Genomic DNA, 19,990 nt, shown 5'->3' with positions numbered 1-19,990 from the left:
TCAAAACAAGTGGTGAATCGGCACCTCTTTATGTAACACTCACCGCATCTCAAAGCTCCCTTCACCAACCAGGCCAAAGACCGACCACGCAAGATTGCAAATTCGTACAACAACCAATCAAGATTCACATGATGCATTACAACTTCAATGCTCTCAAAAGAGTTTATGAGCGCAAAACCACCTGTTACGCTTATTGGTCGCGCTCACCTTCCTTGTACAAAGGGAGCTTGTATCACCTGATTGGCGGAATTCCAGTGTTTAATTGCTGCTGCTTTGTTTGGAGTGAAATTACTGCGTTGGGAAGTCAAGCAAGCTCATCTTATTTGGACAAAAGAAGTTTATCAGCTAGTTGACTTTTTAGAGTAAAACCAAGATAGTAGTTAATTTAGGCCATATCATTTCGGACAAAAGAAACTTTGTCATCTGAGTGATCGAGATACTGCGTTGACTGCGGTTGGGCTGTTGGAATGAAGCTTTTTTGTCTGAAAGAACCTGCAATTAATCGCAGTCATTTTATTGGATCACGGCTACATTGCTTAAATAACAATTATATTAAAACTCAATTCCTTTTGTCCCTCTTGTACTTGCCAACCTGTTTCGGCTGGCTACCATATGATCTCCTCGCCTGCACCTTATCCCGTCCCATGCTTGCTCCCAGCGTAATGTCCACGCGCGGCGGTGTGGGGAAGCCAAAGCTCTTTGCAATCTTTGTCAGGTCCAGCTTTTGCACGTCGTACACGGACCGCAGGCTGTGACTGGCGTAAGCGTGGAGGTAGGACTTGAAAGCGTCCTTGGCGCTCTGCTGCAGGTAGTAGTTCTTGCCAATGAGCTTCTCGAGCTGGGATTGGACGTTGATGATCTTCTTGCGGGGGAACTCAAACTCGACGACGGGGACACGAGCTGCCTTGAGGTAAGACAGGAAGCCAACTTCGTTGGGCTATTAGAATGTTAGCAGGGGACTTTGATGAAAACTGCACGGATGATGAATTTACCTGGAGGAAGAGCAGACTTCGTCCCTTAGCATCAGCACCACGGGCTGTTCGTCCGACGCGGTGGATGTAGTCGCGAGTGTTGTCCGGAGGGTCAAACTGGACAATGAAATCGACGGCAGGAATCTAGTTCTTTTTGTCAGTAACAATGGCTTTTAACCCAATCACAAGCCATCAAAATACTCACATCCAAACCACGAGCGGCAACATCGGTACAGATCAGAATACCGTGAGGCGCATTGCTGAACTCGAAGAATGTGTTCGTTCGCTTCTGCTGCTTCTGCTTGCCGTGCAGATCCAGAACCGGGCAGTCGATGTAGTTCAACAGCTCAGCGTAGTATTTGACAGAGGCACAGCTGCTGAAGAAGACAATAACCTTCTTCTTCTTGGCCTGCATTTTTCGGAGGAAGGAGAACAGCAGTAGGAAACGCTCGTCACCTTCGCAAAGGACGTAGCCCTGCTCCAGACCATCGACTGTGCTGTGCTGCTTCTCCTCGTCGACATTGATGTATAGGGGGCCGGGTCGCAGGGAGATTCTGGCAAGATCCTCTGCACATCACATTCAGTCAGACACGTGCGCTTTGCATGAAGCCAAGTCCGGGGGAAATACTCACCAACTTTGGTTGTTTGTGTCGCAGAAAACAGCATAGTCTGTCGGTCTTCGTTTGACAGGACCTTGACAATCTGTCTCATTTCGTCTTCGAAACCAACCTCCAAAATTCGATCCGCCTCGTCAATGATCAGGGACTTGAGGTTCTTGAAAACGAACTGGGTGTTGAGAAGGTGATCGAGCAGTCGACCAGGAGTGGCAATCAAAAGGTTGACACCCTTGGTCAACTTGTCAACTTCTGCTCTTCGGTTCGCTCCGCCAATGACGATACCGTATGTTTGTGAGTGGTGCTTCATCAGCTCGCGTGCGACGCCGAAAATCTGGAGGGCGAGTTCTCGAGTTGGGGAGACGACAATGACACCGGTGCCGTTTCTCGGCTTGAATCGCAGGGAGCTGAGAATCTCAATCGCGGGAATCAGGAAGGCAAGTGTCTTTCCGGAACCAGTCTTGGCGGCACCGAGGACGTCCTTGCCAGCAAGAAGTGGTGGAATGGCCTGTTAAGAAGCAAGTCAGTAAATGTGTGCCATTGGAGATTGAGACCTAGGCTGAGACCTAGGAGGTGTACGGACACTGCGCTGAATGTTGGTCATCTTGGTGAATCCCATCTCCTGGATCGCCTTCATCGTCTTCTCGGACAGCTTGAGATCCTCAAACTTCTGGGAGTCGGCCAGCGTTGACAGTATGGGCGCAGAGTTGGTGGGTATGACATCTCCATCGGCATCTCTGGCGGCGGGCTTGTCCCCGAGATCTGATCCGCTATCTGATTCTCCATCCTCATTGTCGTTCTCCTGGTCCTCGTTTGAGACAGCCTCCTCTTCTTCCTCCTCTTCCTCTTCCTCTGCTACTTCATCTTCAACCTCGGGCTCGACCGCTGGCGGGGGATTCTTGAGCTTCTTTGACTTTTTAGACGCATCAGCAGCGGCCTCGACCTGCTTCCGCTTGCGCTTCTTGTTCAATGTGGCGGCGTCCATTGTGACGATGTGGTGATTCTGCGATGATTGGGCGGTTTGTGATGGCAATGCAGGTTCTGCAGCAGAAATATTTCACCAGCAATCAGGAACCGATAAGAAAAAAAAAAGTTGCTAGTCTACGATTTGCAAAAAACTGTTCCCACTTGAGTGGGGCTACGCCACAGATGTAGATGGGACAAAGAGGACACCAGCCACAGTGGCCGATGCCACAAAGGTACATTCGTTTTGTACCGTCTTGGAGAGTGAGTGGCAGCTCATCAACTCATAAACTCCATCATATAAATAGGTGATCTCCTAAGACGGCATCCAAGGATATACTTTTCCCTGAAGGCCAACAAATTACCTATCTTTCATTCTTTCTTATCCATCATATATTCTTCACAACTTCATCTTCATTACAATCGGCTCTTGGCCGTCAGATACGTCCCTCCCAGCTTGAGCATCTCAACCGCCTCCTCCACCATCTCGGCAACAATCTCCCCAGCAGGCTGAATCTTGTCAATCGCACCCGCAACCTGTCCCATCAAGTGCGGCATATCCACGTCTCTGCCCTCATCCAAATCGTGTTCCATTGGCACAATTCCCTTGTCGCACAGCGCCTTCACCTCGCTAGGTCGATCATGCCAGCTCTGGATATACTCGTTCGTCCTCATCCGCAGCGGCCGTCCTGATATCACCAGCGTCCGTTCTGTGCCTTCAAACCCGCAAGTCACGACAGCTTGTTTAGCAGCCTCGCTGCATCCGGCCTCTACTGAAGCAACGAAGCGTGTGCCCACCCACACGGCCACCGCTCCTTGCATCAGCGAGCTGGCAAGACTCCGTCCATTGCGAATTCCTCCCGCAGCAACGACAAGAGCCGTCGAGCCCTTGAGCATTGGAGGCTTGTACTTCCTTGCCACGTCGACGACGGCTGGGATCAGCACCGAGTTGGCGATGTCGCCTGTGTGACCACCTCCTTCGCCACCCTGAGCGCATATAATGTCCACGCCCAGATCCAGCGCCTTGACCGCGTGCTTCGGGTGTCCCACCATGTTCATGACCAAGATTCCGTTCTTGTGAAGCTTCTCGATGACGTACTTGGGTGGCACGCCCACTGCACTGACAAACAGCTTCGCGCCGCTCTCAATGGTGATGTCAATCAGCTCATCCAGCTTGCCGCCGGTGTAGTCGTGATTCGTCTTACGCGCATTGCCTCCGATTTGTGGCAGCGCCAGATCCACGCCAAACGGCATGTCGGGGCTCTTGAAGTTGGCCTTCATCTCGGCAATGATCTCGCGGAGCTGGTCGGGCGTGTACTGGAAGCCGCCAATGACACCCAGGCCACCTGCGTTGGACACTGCTGCAGCAAGGCGGCCGCCAGAGGTGCGCGCCATACCCGCGAGGATGACGGGATGCTGGATACCCAAAAGGGTGGTGATGGGAGTGGTGATGGGTCCGGTTGGTGCCATGGCGGTGATACAATGAATGAGACGAAGAGAGTGTGGTTGATGCTTGCTAGTAGTATGATGGGAGACCTGTTGGATTAAATTGGTTGTAGTGGAGGTACGATACAATGTCCGGCCGCTTTAAGCGATCACGCAGAATTGATATGGAATGGACAAAGGAGGGAGAAGCGGCTGGCAGCGAGACATGAAATTTGTATTTGATGGATTGATCCTGAAGCTCCCTTCTGGGCAATAGGTGGCTCCAGCACGGTAATATTCACCGGCTAGTACCTGCACAAGGCCCTGAAAACGGCTACGGCTGCGGCTGCGGCTGCGGGAGACGATTCGCGGGGATGCGCTTTGCGGGGAAACGGCCCCTACCGAGGTATCAAGTGCGGTTGTGAGACGCTGCCGTGGCATTTGAGATTGGCTGCATGCATTTTCATAAGTTCGTAGGCAAGGGGGATATTTAGTGTCTGCTGTGAATGATGCATAGGTATTTGAACATAATTGCTAGTCGATGGGGGCAGTCATATAACAGAAGGAGGAATTGGTTCTCATCATGTGAAAACTCGACAAACCAACATCTCTCTCCATTGGTACAACTAGACTCTACGAGCATCATCACCAAAGCCTAATTCATATACATCATCAGAAGAAGAAAAAATTGATTCATCATTCATGCATTCGTCATCGTCAATCGATGTTTGTAAACCTACCTCTCCGTCTGCTCCACGTCATACCCACGCAAAGCAGCTCCCAGACGCTGTAAATCTCTTCCCAAGAATCCCATCATAACAATAAACTGTGACATCTAGATATCCCATGTCAGTAATACATATGGCCTTCGAGGCCAAGCATGTCCCAGCCAGCTAGGTCTCCGAGAAAGCTAGCTCCAGTGTATTTAACCAAAATGCGGCAGCCGCGCAGGTACAAAGACGCTCTGCCGAACAGGCGGCGATGCCTTATCCTTTACCCGAATCTCTAGATCACGTCCGGATAACCCGGAATCGTGATGTGCCTCTTCATCACTGTCCTCATCGTCATCCAAGTGAATCTCGTGCGGCTCTTCAGCCTGATATTCTTCATCAGCCATCACATCTGCTGGCTTCGGCTCTGCTTCCGTTTGCAAGCCTCTCTCCAGCGCCAGCTGAGCTGCAGCCTCTTTCTTCTTTGCCAGTTCTTCATCCTCTTCTCTTCCCAGGCGCTCTTCTTCCAACTCCAAGTCCTTGAGTGACGGTAAGAATTGAGCATCTTGTGTGGGATCCTGAGACACCTGGCCGAAAATTGCAAGACCCAGCGAGTCTCTTGACGCAACCGAGCCAAGCGTTGTCCTCGACACCGTTCTGGAGACGGTATGTGCCGGTCGCTTGCCTTTGCTACTCGGTGTCCTTCCACTCCTGCCGCTGCTCCTATCATCTTTCCTAATCATGTCATAGGTCACCTCGCCATCGAGCGCTACTGCGTCTTCATCTCCTTCGCCGTCACTTGGAAACAAATCACCGCGGGAACGGTAGGAATCCGATGTCCCACCCGATCCCGTCGTGCCGCTCCGCTTCCTTGATCGAGATGGCTGTAATAGCCCCTCATGGTCCGAATCATCTTCCGCCCCCAGCAGCGGCTGGGATTCGGTATACTCATGTTTTCTGGCACCAGGGTGTTCCTGTAGATCTGCCGCACTAGGTTTGTATCTCAGGGTGCCGCCCATTTTCCAAGGGAGCTTGCTCAAGAACCCAATGGGCTGGGTGCTGGGAATAATGGTGGGATCCTGCTCGCTGTTTTTCCTCCTGGCTCCTCGTGTGCCGTAGCTCATACCCCTCTTTCGCCGGGGCTGGTCAACCGTCTCGGGCCTCCTCTGGCTTCCAGAGCCCGCCAAGAGACGATCCCAGTCTTCCCCTCCCCAGTTGCCCAACAGGCCGCCGCTCTCCTCTTCGCGGTCCCAGTCATCGTAAAAATTAAAACTGTATTCTGCCCGCTCGCGAGCGCGCTCTCGTTGCCGCCGGATGCGCTCCTCGGGGTCTCCCAGACACACGGTTGTGCATTGCTCAATGGCCCCTCGTATTGACCCCAGACATGGGTTGATGTAGTGGTGCTGGAAGGTCCAAATGCCGGCGGCGGCATTCTCCGTGACGGCCTCTGCATCGTGTGTGATCTGGTTCCAGCGCTGACGCAGACGCGGATCCTCGAGGAAAGCCATCGCTGGCGGTGGGCGGGATGGTTGGATTATTATTATGGCTGTGGTGTTTCGTGCCCAATTGGTGACGTCGCTGGCATGGGACGACAACGGCGAGATTGCTGAGAACAAACGGCACGCAGCGGGCCGATCAGCTGGCCATCATCGACGGGCAATTGCTGGCAAGACTCGAAAATACGCAGTGGGCTCTTCGCTCTCGACGGGCGTCAGGATCCGGGCGATGCTCCAAATGTTGGTGACGAGTTTGAAACAATCTCAAGTCTCTCGGTGGTTTCGATGAAATAGGCCGGTCAAGCCCTCGATGAAACAAGTCGACAAGGTGGCACGTGCAGGCATCCCGGCTTATGTAAGGCAGCTTGGCTTGGGGTAAAGTGGGCATGAAGCTCTCCACATTGTCTTAGTGCACAGACTACTGTACTTTATTGCTTCGGTATTTGCGAGTGGCTTGGAGACAGTTTTGACGCCGGCCTCAGAGCTGGGCGAGACAAGCGGCGTGTCTTGCTGAGGCGGCGTAAAACTCATTGCCTGCATGTGCTTGGGCGACTTGGAACCTATCGTGTCTCGCGTTAGTCAGCCATGCAATTACTTACATGATTACTCCGTACATGGTTACATGATACACCAATTGATGAAATGAGGCATTAAGACATTGGTCATGACGGGCAACTTGAACGCATACAGAGGTTGTACGAAAATTCAATTCTTAAAGTTCCACAAGTCATCATTATATAGCTGCAGGGCTAATGAGGAACTTGAGGCTGGCAAAGAATATGAATCCAGGAACACTACACGGCAATAAGCACAACTCAGCAATGAGTCCTAAGCTAATGCACCAACAAACTCTTCGCAAAGTTTAATAGATGGCGATACTCTTCGGGAATACCAAAAACTCAACTGTCATATTGCACTCCTACTGACATATGATATCACACAAACTCTAGCGTATTCGTTTCTCCCCCAATTTCCACTAGTTCCGTCAAAATAAGGGTACAGTGCTCAGGTCCCGAGGTCCAATATTTGGCCTCTTGTGAATACTCTCCTTGGACTCTCCGCTCTGCACCCGTCTCAGCATATCTTCAGGGTCAAAATCCACCCCAATTGGGTTTTCCACAAAGTCTTTCGACGTCATATACGCATTTTGCTTCTCCGGGTCATCGAAAGCATCGACGAATGTTTCCAACACGTTGCCATCCGGGTCTCGGTAGTACATGCTTATAGTCAGCCCGTGGTGGACGCACCAAACCGGCGTGACTCCGTGCTCCTTGCGCTGCGAGTATGCTTTCAATAGGCTTTCAATGTTATCAAACCCAAATGCGACATGCTAAAAAAAGAAGAGAAGAAGTGTTAGTCCCATTAATATTCGACCAATTAGTGCTTTGGTACATACATCGAGGCCACAGGACTTTGGTGGCAGCTTTTGTAGATCTGACCGCTGAACGAGGGCGAGGCGGTGGTGCTCATCGTCGTAGGTAATGAAAGCGACCTGATCGCTCTCAACCTGGGCTTCTCCACCCAAAAATGTCTTGTAGAATGGAGACATCTCTTTGAGGTTGCTTGTACGCAAAACCACATGTGCCAGCCTCGAGGGCGACAATGTGACAGGTGCTTTCCTGGTTCCGTTGGACATATTGAGGTAGAGAGTAGACCTGTAAGAGATAATCAAACCAAATTTAAATTAATTGATGCATACAAAGCTCAGAGACTGCTCCTCTCTCTATAAATATGCGTGCGCATTGGGAGGTTTATATGTAAGACACCCAACTGAACCCCTCATAACGAGATGCAGGCGAATGCAACCACGCCCTTTTCTCACAGGTGTAAAAAAGTTGCGGAGTTTGATTACATTAACGCGCCAAATCTTTTTGTTCAATGTCAGCTTGCACTGGTGAGTTCACAGACTGCGGTGTGTTGTATTCACTTTCTAATTCCCGGTCGGAATTACACGAGTTCAACGGCGGAGAACTGCCGGTTCTCATAACAAGTTGAACATGGTATCATTATGATGACGTTTACTGCAAGTTTACAGAGCCATTATCTCCGTTGTATGTATCGAAGAGAGAAGAAACAACCAGTCTCGGGGTAGTAATATTACCTAAATCCGAGGCCAACTTGAGTACGTCTATCAGACAGTTACATACAATGTTGAGAGACGGGAACTATAGGATCCTACACATATATGGGGTACATAGAATTAATTATTGAGCATAATAAGGAAAAGAGAAGAGACAAAATCGTGAATTATTTGCGCGCTTCGAGGAAGCATCAACGGGAATGCCCAACTTGAGCCTTTACTTAGATCACTTCAGCGATAGCAACGTATCAATATAGTATTCTAAAGACAGGGCTATGATCAATTATTATGCTCGAGGATAAAGTATTCAATTCCAAGTTGAGGAAGGAATTACAAACTGCATAAATGATTCCGCTCGTATGGCCGTGCAATGCCCGTTGAGTCTGCCGATAATTCCGACATTCACTCTCAGGTATGTATTGACGTTTTATAACCATGTGAACATCTCACCGTATATTTACCACTCATGCTTGTATTCTTCAGTGTAGTCACTAAAAAGTATTTCGTTCATCTTACTTGTGGAAATAGCCTTCATACTAACAGCCTCAGTCGCATGCAGAGAGGTACATTCTATTCGACATTTCACGCATTATTATAGACCTTTGGTCTCACTTCTTTTTTTTATATCCATTTTAACATACTACCCATCCTTTTCACTCATACTTTCCTTCAACAACCCTAAAACACTATTTGTTCGGGCAAAGCAATAACACCCAATCGTCATAAATCCGTCCCAAATAGATCCGATACTCAAATGGCACAGAGTTTTTGCCCTTTTTATTCCCCAACATCCAACCGCACATAGTGCTAACTGTTGTACACTTTCATTATCCAAATAATCGGCCGTCCCGTGCGACCAAGACCATGCCTCCCTCTCCAGATTTTACACCCTGATGAAGTGTTAGTGAAGGCGCGTGCACTCATGGCAGCAAAATGGGCCGCTTTGTGTGATAATACTTACACAAATCTGAGAAAATTCCCTGATTAAGATAATCTCAGGTTCCTAATTGAATTTTTCGAGTTTCCCAAAACTTCTAACAATCTCCTTCACCGTCTGACGATCAAAGCGGCGCACGTTTATCGGACGAATAGTCAACTCCGTGACACAGTTCACAGTCGGAAGTTGTGTAGTTTTCCCATTATCCACATCGCTGAAATCAAGGTAGACGTTCTCCACAGCACGCAGTTCTTCGACTAAGTTCAGGTGGTTACGAACAACGTCGCATACGTTGCTGCGCAGCTCGAGTGGGAGCAATTGGCGCGATAGGCTGCAGCTTTCTTTGCCCGTGCACGCCTCAGGCGATCTGCATGGATGGATATCCTTGTCAAAGGTGCAACAGTCGAAGTGGTGCTTCAGGTTGCTTGGAGCATGCACACTAATCTCCAACGTGAGTCCCTGACCTCTGTTGATTCGATCCATCTCATCCCAGGAACCGAGTATTTCCATCAATTGCCATAAAGCATTTGTGAAGATTCGGCTGTTTCTGCTAAGTCGATCAGATGGTTCCAGATTGCCGCAAGTGGAACACTCCCACTTTGGGGGTTGGATGCGCAGCCATATGTGCTTGACAATGTCCTCCCGGCCTCGGACGATTTGGCGAAAGTCACTGATGCAAGAGTAGTTCAGAACGAGCTTCTGGAAGGTCTTTTGTTCAAAGTAATTCTTCCATTCCCTACAGACAGCGGCTCAAATGGCTCTACTTGCTTTAGGACGTGTTGAGAGTATGGCATCAAAGATTTGGTACCTGAGCTCGTTCGGCAAGTCATTCCACCGCGCCATTCTAAATGAACCGCTCAAGGAAACAGCTGAGGAAGAAATGAATTAAGTAACGAATAAAGAGAAAATGGGCAAAAAGAGGGAAGAAAAGGTCAGGAGAGAAGACAAAAGGTCATGGCTGAAAGACACTCATGAAAGTTAAGTTTAATGGCTTTCTTTATTCTGGCCCAAATTCATGAAATATCCCAAATATTTGAGCTCGTAGCATCATATAAGCAGATTGCTCCATCCAGCGTGAGAATTTGAGCTCCATTGGTTTGATGTATGCCGCGATTATAGTTATCCAAGTCAAGCCCATAACTATAAATTAGTTGCAAAACTAAGCCACTCTGGAGTTGTAGAATAGCCATCCGTATCTACATAGGAAGTTGAAGCTAGCACTGATAGTCATTCTTCATCAAGAAATACGCTGCGAGTGTAAAGCGGATGCCATTGCGGTCTGAAATGTGTAGGCTCGATATACATAAGCAAGGCTACCTCTATCCATCATGGCTCTAGGGTACAAGTGCGCCTCTCTTGGTGTACAAGGTACAGAGGACATGTACCCAGTACTTGTACCTACAGCACTGGATGATTCCGAGAGATCTGACTTTGAGGTATCCCTGTTTGCCTGTGCATGCATCTTGTGCCTAGAATACGAGTCCAGATGCCCGTGGTTGCGATTACTAAGTGTCTCATCAGTTGAGCCAAGATGGATGCTTAAATGAACGTTGTCCCAATTCTATGTTAGTAGCAGTAATCCCGATTCGGTTGCCGGCTTCCGTGTGGTCAACTGTTGCTCCGGAAATATATCAATCAGGACACAATCCTACAAATACGAAGGAGAGAGGCTGTGTATCTTTTTTAAGATGCTCAAGAGTTGACAGTCGAAAAAAGTTGCCAATTTTAACATCAATATCGGCTAAGAAGCGGTTGGTTATTGGAGGGTGCAGGTGGCAAGTCGTACTGCAAATGAGCCGACTCTCACTCTTGTTCCTTTTTTTGATCTGCCCCCGACTCTTTTTCCGTTCAGGTTTTTTTTTCCTTTCTCTTCTCCATGGAAGTGGGACTCGCTGGGATCCTAGACAAGCTGATAAGGGTCGGGCGCATGTGCCTGTGCCTGGATATAATGGGGCCACGGCTCTGCAAGCACAGATTCAGGGGACTTTGGTGTCATCCAAGACCCTCTTGGTCACTGGACGGCGCATTCTAGCGCATGTGGGTTTGCATTTCAGCGCCCTTGTTTAGAGGCCGAGCAGCACGGCTAGCTTGATTCACGATGGTCAGAATGCCAATTGGATCCTCGAAACCCGCTTCAACACCACGAACCAGTTGAGCACAAGAGGACGGGAAATGTCACTTCTGCGTTCTAAAAAGGTGCTGCCGGCGAAATGCTGCATAACGCCACCAGAGATTTGCCCAGTACAAGTAGCGCGGCGTGGCGTTCACAACGGCCATGCTAATGCAGCAGCTTCATCCTTCCGTGGCATGTGGCATCAGCGGTCGAGGATTGGATCTGGATCGAATCAAGGTTAGTAGTAGCACAAGTTTGGACCTGTAAGATGCATCGACGCCTCCTGTTTGAGCTGGGGCTCCTTTATGATACCAGGTATACCTACTGTATAGCATGGTAGTACTGGTACTCTGCGCGTGCACGGCCTTGCCGCAAGGCCTTTCCCCCCTTCCTTCGCCGCAGTAATTGCAGGACTCGCAGCACAAAGGCGACTGACTGGCCCCTCCACTGCAATTTCAACAGCCTGATTATGCGCTTCCGGAGACCGATGGAGCTTCCCGAACTGGCCTCTTCCAAAGGCCAAGAGCCAAGTCGATGACTTGCCTCCTGCATTAGTGCGGTACTTGGGGGAGCCACCCGAGCCTTTGCCAGGCGAGTGTAACCAATTATCTCGGGCGGTGGGGATGGCGCCCCTGTCGAATATCAGAGCTGCTTGGATGGCGGCCCCTGGCTCATCCCCTTTCTTGGGTGGATTGCTGCTTGGATTAGTGGCCCCCCCGCGAGACTCGGCTCTTTTTGGAGGCAAGTTCGCAGCAGAAAAGGGCCAGTAGGAGGGCTAGAAAGACGGCGAGGCGCCCAAAGCAGAAGCGCCATGAATCTGACTGCAGAGTGCAGAGCGCACAGCGCAGAGCGGTGCAGGCAGTAGGTACGTAATCGGCGCGGGAGATGTCGAGGTGCGTGTGCTCTCGCACGTGTGAGGACTCGTATTGACGCAGCCTCTCTACTCCGTACAGTAGCTCGGGCTGTTTCTGCGAGATAGTATGTAGTCGTAGCGTGTTGGATGGGTTCGACGGCTGGAATGGACTCGAGTTCCTGAGGAGGCGGGTTGTCGGCCGGGAAAAAAGTTGAGGCGGGTGGATTGGAGCTTCGAGGTACAGTACAGTAGGATGGTCTAGGAAAGGAACAGGACAAGGCGCTCAGATCAAGGCACAAGCAAGTAGAGGTACCTGCACAACTACGGCCCTGCACGCGTTCTAGCACCAGACCCTTCCAGGACCGTCGGTAGCAGTACCACCGCCAGTACCTGTACCGCCAGAGGATCCCCTGATGCCCCTGTGGAAAGCCAGGTCTTTGCAGTACAGGGCCACACAGGCTCCAGAGCCCTGTGCAAGCTCGCCGAACAGCCCCTCCCCCGTCGCCGGCACACAGCAGAACCAGCCGCTAGACGTGTCCCCCCAGCGCTGTCAATGCCAGACCCAACCGCAAAGGTACTGGTACATGGCCCCAGAGGCGGGACAGACCACTGGCCGAGTCGTCGCGAGCACTGCGAGTACGAGTACATGTAGCTGCTTGCATCCGCCTTCACCTTGATCCCCTTTCTCTCCCCCTTTGGACTGTGTTGGACCGCCCACGTCTTTTCGCTCCCTTCCAGTTTGTTCGGTGCTTGTCTTCTTTCCTTCCCTTGCAACTGATTCACTCCAGACAGACGCCAGTGGCCTCTCGCAGCATCTCCAGCATCGTTTTCCCTCTCTCTCCAACTCTCACTCCCTGCAATTAATTCCCCCCCCATTCGCGCGCTACAGCAGAAGCTACAGCAACGACAGCAACAACAGGCGAATCAAAGCTGCAGCAAATATTTGATGTGATCGGCGCCGCGCCCACCGAAGATCTTGCACAATCACAACCTCAAGTCGGCTGACCAGCAACTCGCTGTCGTCACAGCAAAGTCATCTCACATTGCCAGCTGGTGGTGTGGTCAACAGAAGCGCAGACGCACTCGCAGACGCCTCCCGCCCGCCACATTCAAGACCGCGTTTCTTTTTTTGGAGTCTCGCCTCCAATCGCTTCCACCAGATCTGTTTAGGCGCCTCGACGTTTGGAGCACGATACCCCCATTCACGGCAGCTTTATTGATTTTTTACGTTTTGGCACTTTCCCAGTGGCTGAATCTTATTTGTATGCGCACAGGCCTGGTTGCTGCTTCTTCTCTCAACTCTCTTTTTCGCACTCCCGCAGCTCCTTTCTGCCGCGGCATACACAAGCGATTTATTCGACACTGGTGCTAAAAGCTACGCGCCATCAAACTCTCCCCTATTCTCCTCCCCTCTCAACGCTTTCTCGAGCTCTTTGCGCCATCGCAGCTCTAGCCGGGTGACTGCCCGCGACACAATCAACAATGGCCAATGCGTGAGTCGACTCCCTCCGTTTCCAGGGCAATGCGGCAATTGTCATGAGCGGCAAACTAATAGATTTAACCACAGAATTGGATCCGTCTTTCGCGAGTTCTGGCATACGATGACCAGTAATGACCGACGTATGTCTCGTGCCCTTTACATGTCAGCCGTCGACCGTGTGTACTAACTGCGCCGACCCCTAGACTCCACGTTTGATTCACCGCAACGAACGGGTCGCCATGTCCCGCTCCAGAATGGCCGTAATATCATGACTGGCATTGCGACCGCTTCCGACTCTCGAGCCGATATTCACAGCCCGTACTTTGACGATTCCCGGGCGCCCTCTACGCAAGGCTCGCCTACCAACGGCACCCGAGGATACTCACCTGGCCTCCGATCGCAAAGCGTAAATAAGGATGGTTTCGAAGTTCAGTCGCCTGGTGACGTAGCCATGCAATCATTTGAGAACGGCCTTCCCCCGCCGCCCCCTGTTGCACACTCGTGGAGACGCATAGACGCGTGGGCCGAGGAGAACTACCCGGAGCTGTTCGACCAGCTGTGCGAAGGTGCCACAAGCAATGACCTAAATGATTTGGAGCACCAAATGGACTGCTCCCTGCCTCAAGATGTCCGCGAGTCTCTCATGATTCACGACGGCCAGGAACGAGGTGGAATGCCATCGGGTATCATTTTCGGCTCCATGTTGATGGACTGCGAAGAGATTCCCCAGGAGTGGGAGACGTGGCGACAAGTGAACCAGCAATTCATGTTGGACGCCGCCGCCAACAAGCCGCCCACCCCATCGGGCAGCGAGGCCTCCTCTTCCAAGCAGCGACCTGGGTCCTCTTCGTCGTCAAACGGCCCTGGCGAATGGAGACAGAATCTCCTGGCCAAGCAGAACTGCATCCCGCCCAACACGGTCCAGAAGGCATATGCACACGCAGGCTGGATTCCTCTTGTCCGTGACTGGGGTGGCAACAACTTGGCTGTCGACCTGGCCCCCGGACCTGCTGGTCGATATGGCCAGATTATCCTCTTCGGTCGTGACTACGACACCAAATACGTCGTTGCCCGCTCCTGGGCTGCATTCCTCGCAGTGGTTGCTGACGATCTCAACAGCGGCAAGTGGTTCGTTGATGAAGATACTAACGAGCTCAAACTACGAGAATTCAAAGACGCGCGCGTCGAGCCCTCTTACTTCAACATTCTCCGATGGAGAATGGACCAGAAGCATGGCCGCCGCGCTGCCGCAGCCCGACGACAGTCCCAGGGACCCTCGCAAGCGGCCTCCAAGAGCAACTCGCCTCTAGGCTCTAGATCAGCCTCTCCTTATGCCAACCCCCAGGACTCGGCCGGCGACATCCGGGGCCGGTCTATGCAGCGGCTCCGTGATTCCGCTCCCCTTACGAGCCCCATGAGGAACGGTCTCGGCAAGCCCCAGGCCCCTCTTCTCAGCCGTGTAACGGAGGAAGCAACGATTGAGCTTACCGACGCCGTTATCGAGCCCAGCATTTTGGTTGATGTGGAGGATGATGATTCTCCTCGAAACAGCGAAGATGGCAAGCGCCCAACAGTGACGACGCTTGAGCGGACTGAATCGGACTTGGCCAAGGATAAGGGCAAGGAAGTCGAGGTTCCCAAGGCAACCAGCAAAACCCCCGAGGTTGTTATTGATGACACTATGAAGGAGATTGAGATTTAGACGGATTTCGCATAACGAATCGGGGCGACAAAAATGAAGGAGCTACCGAGTTGATATCGCACACTCTATGATGGCACGACTTGAAGTTCCCGAGACCGGTCAATAACAGGAGCGGTCTCCGTTTACGCGTCAGTATCTACGTTTTAACAAAACACACTTTGGGCGTTGGTGGCGTTATGGCGGCCGCTGGAGGCGTGTCATAAGCATTCTGCTTTTTCTTCTTTTTTTTTCTTCCTTTTTTCTCCTTTTACTTCGATTTCTTTATTTTTTTTCTTCTTCATCAAACTTGATTCTCTTTGGAAGATGTACAGCGCTTGAGAGCATTAGAGCGGCAGTGGAAATCAGCATACGACTTTATACCGGGCTATTGCCTTTTTTTTCTATACAGAAAATGCTTTAGCAAAGACCTTGTTTGGCCGAGGTTTTATATCTGGTTGCTGCTGAGCAGGATGAGCGAGGCTGGCTATGAATGCAGGAAGTGTTGTAATTGCTGCTGTGTATCATTATGAGAGCTTATTCTGCATTGGACTGTACTGGTAATTAGAAGGATAAAATGGATTTTGCCATGATTAGTCGAGGATGAATGGAAAACGATTAACTTGATTAAATTGTGTCAACGTGATTGTGTCAACGTGATTGTGGCGTGTACTGTATTTCGTCTGCGGCTAAAGGTAAACAGCGGGAAAGGCGTTGTTGACGGCAATTGGCCAATGAGAGGAGGGCGGCTCGGGAAGCACAGACGGTCGCTGGCGCTAATGGGTTTGGTGTCGTCTTCGTTTTCAATTCATTTCCGGAGATGGCTTTTTGCTGGTATTTGGAACAATTGTTAGCCTGGCTGCTATTTTATCAAGTGGCTGCTGTTGAAGCTGTCGTGGAGAGTGATGTCATATCGTCTTACGGGAGGTCAGTTTGGCCATCAAGGTTCGCTTAAGTAAGCGATCGATAGCTGTCGATATGGTTTGTATTGCTCCGTACTCGCCACAAGCTTCTCTTTGCCTCGTCTTGGCATTTGATACTCCAGCCACTTTCAACCGCCACCAGAAATCTCCAATAACTCACATTCACATCCCCTCATTATAGACATCACTACTTCCCTTATTCCTCTATTCATCGGCCGATGGGATCACATATTCTGAGGAGGTAACAAATCTGTCAACATAACAGCCAAAAGGTTCCTCATATTGTCGCCTGCCTGGCCGATCCTCGACTCTGTACCAATTCAGAGCACGAAACCAATAGTGATGAAGCGATTCGACGTCCTGCTGATTGATGCTATCAGCTATCACGCGGTAGTGTAGAGATGCCACAATACGTTGACACCGATTGATCGCCAGAGCTCGCATTCCCACATGAAACAGCTGGCATGTCGAGGACGCTGTGTAGTAACTGGCTGCGCAGAACGTCACAAAAGCTCCATTATCCGAGTACGAACTGAAATGGTAGCTGTGTACCACATATGATGCGGACATCAAGAGTGACCTGCATTGCAGTTGCAGAAAAGCCATTAGCCGTGCTCTTGGACAAGATCCCTGACTCTGGGGGACGAAAAGGGGAGCAGCAAGCATATTTCAAAGACACATCTGAGAGGAAAAGGGAAACGAACCATATCGTAAGAGAACCGGCAATGCCGACCACATGCTTCCCGTTCTCATAAAGCAGGTCCAGGATATTCTTTAATGCGACCAAGCCCGAGATAGCCATATCGGTCTCTACCTTCTGCCGCCATCCGTTAGTGGATATGCTTCCGTCACCGCAACGGACAATACTATCGTTCCCTTGAGGATAAGTTGCTGCTGCTGCTTCTATGTTAATTTACAGCCCTACTTGAATGCCCCCTTTTGGAACGAAAGCATTAACTCACCCCAGCCACCCTCTGGAACCACGCCTTCCGCATCCTTGTTGCGATTTCTATTCTCGACGAATTTCCCCAAATGGTACTTCACGGAGCGTATCTTTGAATCAAATTCTATCCAAGCTGCTGCCTCATCGAGCCTGTGATAGTGGTTGGGAGCAAATACAAATGCAGTTGAGCTTCCTCTTTCCCATTGGCGCGAATTCATATAACGGACGATTCTGCTGCTTTCAAAGATTGGTTGTCGGCTTTCCGTTTCCATACTGTCGTTATAGCGAGGTTCTTAGCCGGCAGTCCTTTTTATTGACCAAGCAACAATTAATGTTGCTATACCGGCGCCTGCCGACACATTTTCGAAAATATGCAGACTTGGGAAGCACACAACAGCTGGATGGCCACAAAGCTTTCAAAAAGATACTACCATGATGGATATTTACCTGCTCGGCGCTCTGGTTAAAACCCCGCAGCAGGTTTGCCAATAGCTCAGCCGGCGAGGAACGTACCGCTCCAGTCACCCCAGGCTACGTGTTCGTTCATGCATCATGTCCAATCCGCGGGCGCAAAACTACCTCGGGAATATACTTGGGCATCAACAAACAAATATGGCGAAATCATGACGTTATCTGGCCGATAAATGGAACGACGAGGCGAATTTCGATATACTTGCCACCAAATTGCGAGGCTGCACCATAAGGCGGGGAAATGCAAAGTGACTGCCTCGGATGTCGTCTATCATATTGATATGGAATCACTTTTTCCTTCGCCATGAGCTATAATATTATGTTGGATAACATTCGCTCAAGTTGGTTCTCAATTTAGAGTGGAATCATCTTTCGACCGCATAAATTACAGTCATCATCGTCCAATGTCTGGACCTGAAGAATCCTCAAGCTCGTTCTTTGGGATGGGCGGGAAGCCTCCAAACTATGAGGACGTTGAAGTCATAACAGTTAACCCAAATCCCAGGTTGCGACTTCGATTAGAAGTTTGGCACTTTTCCACTGACGGTAGATCCCAAAAGAAGAACAAAAGATTTGCCGAGGTGTTTAAGGAAGCCAATCTTGAGAACTGGGATGTGCAGGAAGTCGCTGTTGTTGAGCCAGACGGCGCTTCTAATCGTGACGATTTCGTACCTATACAGGCAAGAACCCTTCTCTCTACCAATTTACATGAGTGTAGCAGCATCCGAGTCCCGTAGTGCTGTAGCTGATGCTGGATTTCCTTATTCAAGGTTGATTTTAAGCACAATGAATATACCGACAATGACCCCAACGGCAGAGCTCAGAACCATGTTCGAGAACTCTTCAGGCGTATTATTCCGCCAATCGTCTTTCGGTTCTTTCTCGATATTCACAGTAAACCCCACACTATGAGTCTAGTCGCCCGTAATGTGTCACCGGACCACCAGCAGAGATACTGCCAGCTTTTCATCATCAATAAACTGAACATCCGTGTTGATCAACTTTTGACGCCTGCTGGATTTGAAGATTCGTGTGTCGATGATATTGTGGCCCGGTATAGTTTCATGGCTTGTTGAATGATCAAGGGGGTGCCATTGCTAACATGAAGAAAAAGGCTCTCTACTCTTCCCAACGGCCTTTCAACATTATCGCAGATTGTGGAGATATTTTCCATGTACCAGCTCCTTCACGGCCAAACTGTGCCCCAATTTTCTTTCATGCATAAGCAAGATGCTGATCATGTGTTTAATGTGCGAACGCTCACCCTTGGGGATATCGAGCCCCTTGTCACAATCGCGGAAGAGGTAATACACATATCCCTTTTTACGAAGGAGGTTGTCTAACAAAATACAGCTTAGACCGCTATATGAGGCTAATATGAATCAGTCAGTGGCTGATACGTTGGCAACAAAGTTCCAAGCCGATTTTGCAGATGTAATGGGTAATCTAGGAAAAGTAAAAACCGACACACGTCCGTACCCCTCTCATCCACATTTGTCTTCTGCTGCCATGTGAACTCTAATCTCAATGGTGTTTAGCTTTTACTCCACAGCAATTGTACGAGACTGGCTTGAATCTCCGCACAGGCAACACCATGCTCTTAAGAGCAAGAGACTTTCTGGGGCCACATCTAGAGCGCCAAATCGAGCGATACGAAAACGACATGCGCTTGCCTAAGAATATTCGACTTGGAAGTGTGATAGCTGGTGCAAGTACCGGAGGGGCCATTTTCCTTGGGGGGCTGGCCTCAAATCCTTTGACGTTGACTATTGCTGTGTTTTTATACGCGGCTGTAGCAGCACAGGGCAATATAGGGGCAATTTCGAAGAAGAATAACGCAGTTAAAGCATGTGGGTCATCCAGAAAAGCCTTTTTCACTGTTACTTATTCTAACATTGTGTAATAAAGTTCTGCAAGATTTAAAAGATATGGCGGATGTATTCGACGAGGCTCGGAGGTCTGTGGCCGTGGCCGTTTGCCAGGACGTCTTTAATATAGGGCTCGATAACTTGGGACAGCACGAGCGGACGGCAATTCTACACAGCTTTGGCATTGACGTCAGTGCATTGAAGTACGAGGAATATCGGCAGAGTCTCGTTGAGAGCAGCATTGACAAGCTGATGACTTATTATAAGGAGATGGGAACAAATTTTGAGCATATGGTTAGGGTGTGTGGGCATGATCTAAATGATGCAAAGATGCCGTTGTAAGTTATGGTTATTCGCAGGAAGCGCTTACGAGACGATAGACTTCAATTTTAAGGAACGAACCTAGATGCCTTGTTACGCTCAATATGGGCACTCAAGATGGACACTGAATCTACAAAATGAATA

General features: G+C 50.0%; 8 protein-coding genes across 8 annotated transcripts; 2 read left to right on the top strand and 6 right to left on the bottom strand.

The window, feature by feature from the left end:
• Positions 1 to 480: 480 nt before the first annotated feature.
• TRIVIDRAFT_171594 (uncharacterized protein) lies at positions 481 to 2,615 on the bottom strand (the record flags this gene model as incomplete). The annotated part of the gene is made up of 5 exons (XM_014098790.1): positions 481 to 937; positions 993 to 1,115; positions 1,177 to 1,538; positions 1,604 to 2,093; positions 2,169 to 2,615. The coding sequence occupies 5 exons, from the start codon at positions 2,568 to 2,570 to the stop codon at positions 560 to 562; spliced, it is 1,755 nt and encodes a 584-aa protein (XP_013954265.1).
• A 350-nt stretch (positions 2,616 to 2,965) lies between these two features.
• TRIVIDRAFT_47961 (uncharacterized protein) lies at positions 2,966 to 3,943 on the bottom strand (the record flags this gene model as incomplete). The annotated part of the gene is made up of 1 exon (XM_014098789.1): positions 2,966 to 3,943. The coding sequence occupies one exon, from the start codon at positions 3,941 to 3,943 to the stop codon at positions 2,966 to 2,968; it is 978 nt and encodes a 325-aa protein (XP_013954264.1).
• A 955-nt stretch (positions 3,944 to 4,898) lies between these two features.
• Positions 4,899 to 6,191, bottom strand: TRIVIDRAFT_47969 (uncharacterized protein; the record flags this gene model as incomplete). The annotated part of the gene is made up of 1 exon (XM_014098788.1): positions 4,899 to 6,191. The coding sequence occupies one exon, from the start codon at positions 6,189 to 6,191 to the stop codon at positions 4,899 to 4,901; it is 1,293 nt and encodes a 430-aa protein (XP_013954263.1).
• A 973-nt stretch (positions 6,192 to 7,164) lies between these two features.
• Positions 7,165 to 7,815, bottom strand: TRIVIDRAFT_68642 (uncharacterized protein; the record flags this gene model as incomplete). Its single annotated transcript, XM_014098787.1, has 2 exons — positions 7,165 to 7,509; positions 7,576 to 7,815. 2 exons carry the CDS (start codon positions 7,813 to 7,815, stop codon positions 7,165 to 7,167), a joined length of 585 nt encoding a protein of 194 aa, XP_013954262.1.
• Positions 7,816 to 9,262: 1,447 nt separating this feature from the next.
• Positions 9,263 to 10,039, bottom strand: TRIVIDRAFT_224245 (uncharacterized protein; the record flags this gene model as incomplete). Its single annotated transcript, XM_014098786.1, has 2 exons — positions 9,263 to 9,932; positions 10,005 to 10,039. 2 exons carry the CDS (start codon positions 10,037 to 10,039, stop codon positions 9,263 to 9,265), a joined length of 705 nt encoding a protein of 234 aa, XP_013954261.1.
• A 3,506-nt stretch (positions 10,040 to 13,545) lies between these two features.
• TRIVIDRAFT_89921 (uncharacterized protein) lies at positions 13,546 to 15,522 on the top strand (the record flags this gene model as incomplete). Its single annotated transcript, XM_014098785.1, has 3 exons — positions 13,546 to 13,655; positions 13,730 to 13,782; positions 13,846 to 15,522. 3 exons carry the CDS (start codon positions 13,645 to 13,647, stop codon positions 15,342 to 15,344), a joined length of 1,563 nt encoding a protein of 520 aa, XP_013954260.1.
• Positions 15,523 to 16,447: 925 nt separating this feature from the next.
• On the bottom strand, positions 16,448 to 16,909 carry TRIVIDRAFT_47900 (uncharacterized protein; the record flags this gene model as incomplete). Its single annotated transcript, XM_014098784.1, has 1 exon — positions 16,448 to 16,909. The coding sequence occupies one exon, from the start codon at positions 16,907 to 16,909 to the stop codon at positions 16,448 to 16,450; it is 462 nt and encodes a 153-aa protein (XP_013954259.1).
• A 1,152-nt stretch (positions 16,910 to 18,061) lies between these two features.
• Positions 18,062 to 19,867, top strand: TRIVIDRAFT_224243 (uncharacterized protein; the record flags this gene model as incomplete). Its single annotated transcript, XM_014098783.1, has 6 exons — positions 18,062 to 18,325; positions 18,428 to 18,711; positions 18,772 to 18,961; positions 19,011 to 19,128; positions 19,196 to 19,507; positions 19,566 to 19,867. 6 exons carry the CDS (start codon positions 18,062 to 18,064, stop codon positions 19,865 to 19,867), a joined length of 1,470 nt encoding a protein of 489 aa, XP_013954258.1.
• Between the last annotated feature and the right edge of the window lie 123 nt (positions 19,868 to 19,990).

The sequence above is a fragment of the Trichoderma virens genome (assembly GCF_000170995.1).
Source record: "Trichoderma virens Gv29-8 chromosome Unknown TRIVIscaffold_81, whole genome shotgun sequence".
In the NCBI taxonomy this organism is placed as follows: Eukaryota; Fungi; Ascomycota; class Sordariomycetes; order Hypocreales; family Hypocreaceae; genus Trichoderma; species Trichoderma virens.
The sequence above is the reverse complement of the archived record's forward strand: the minus strand, read 5'-3'. Positions and strand labels throughout refer to the sequence as shown.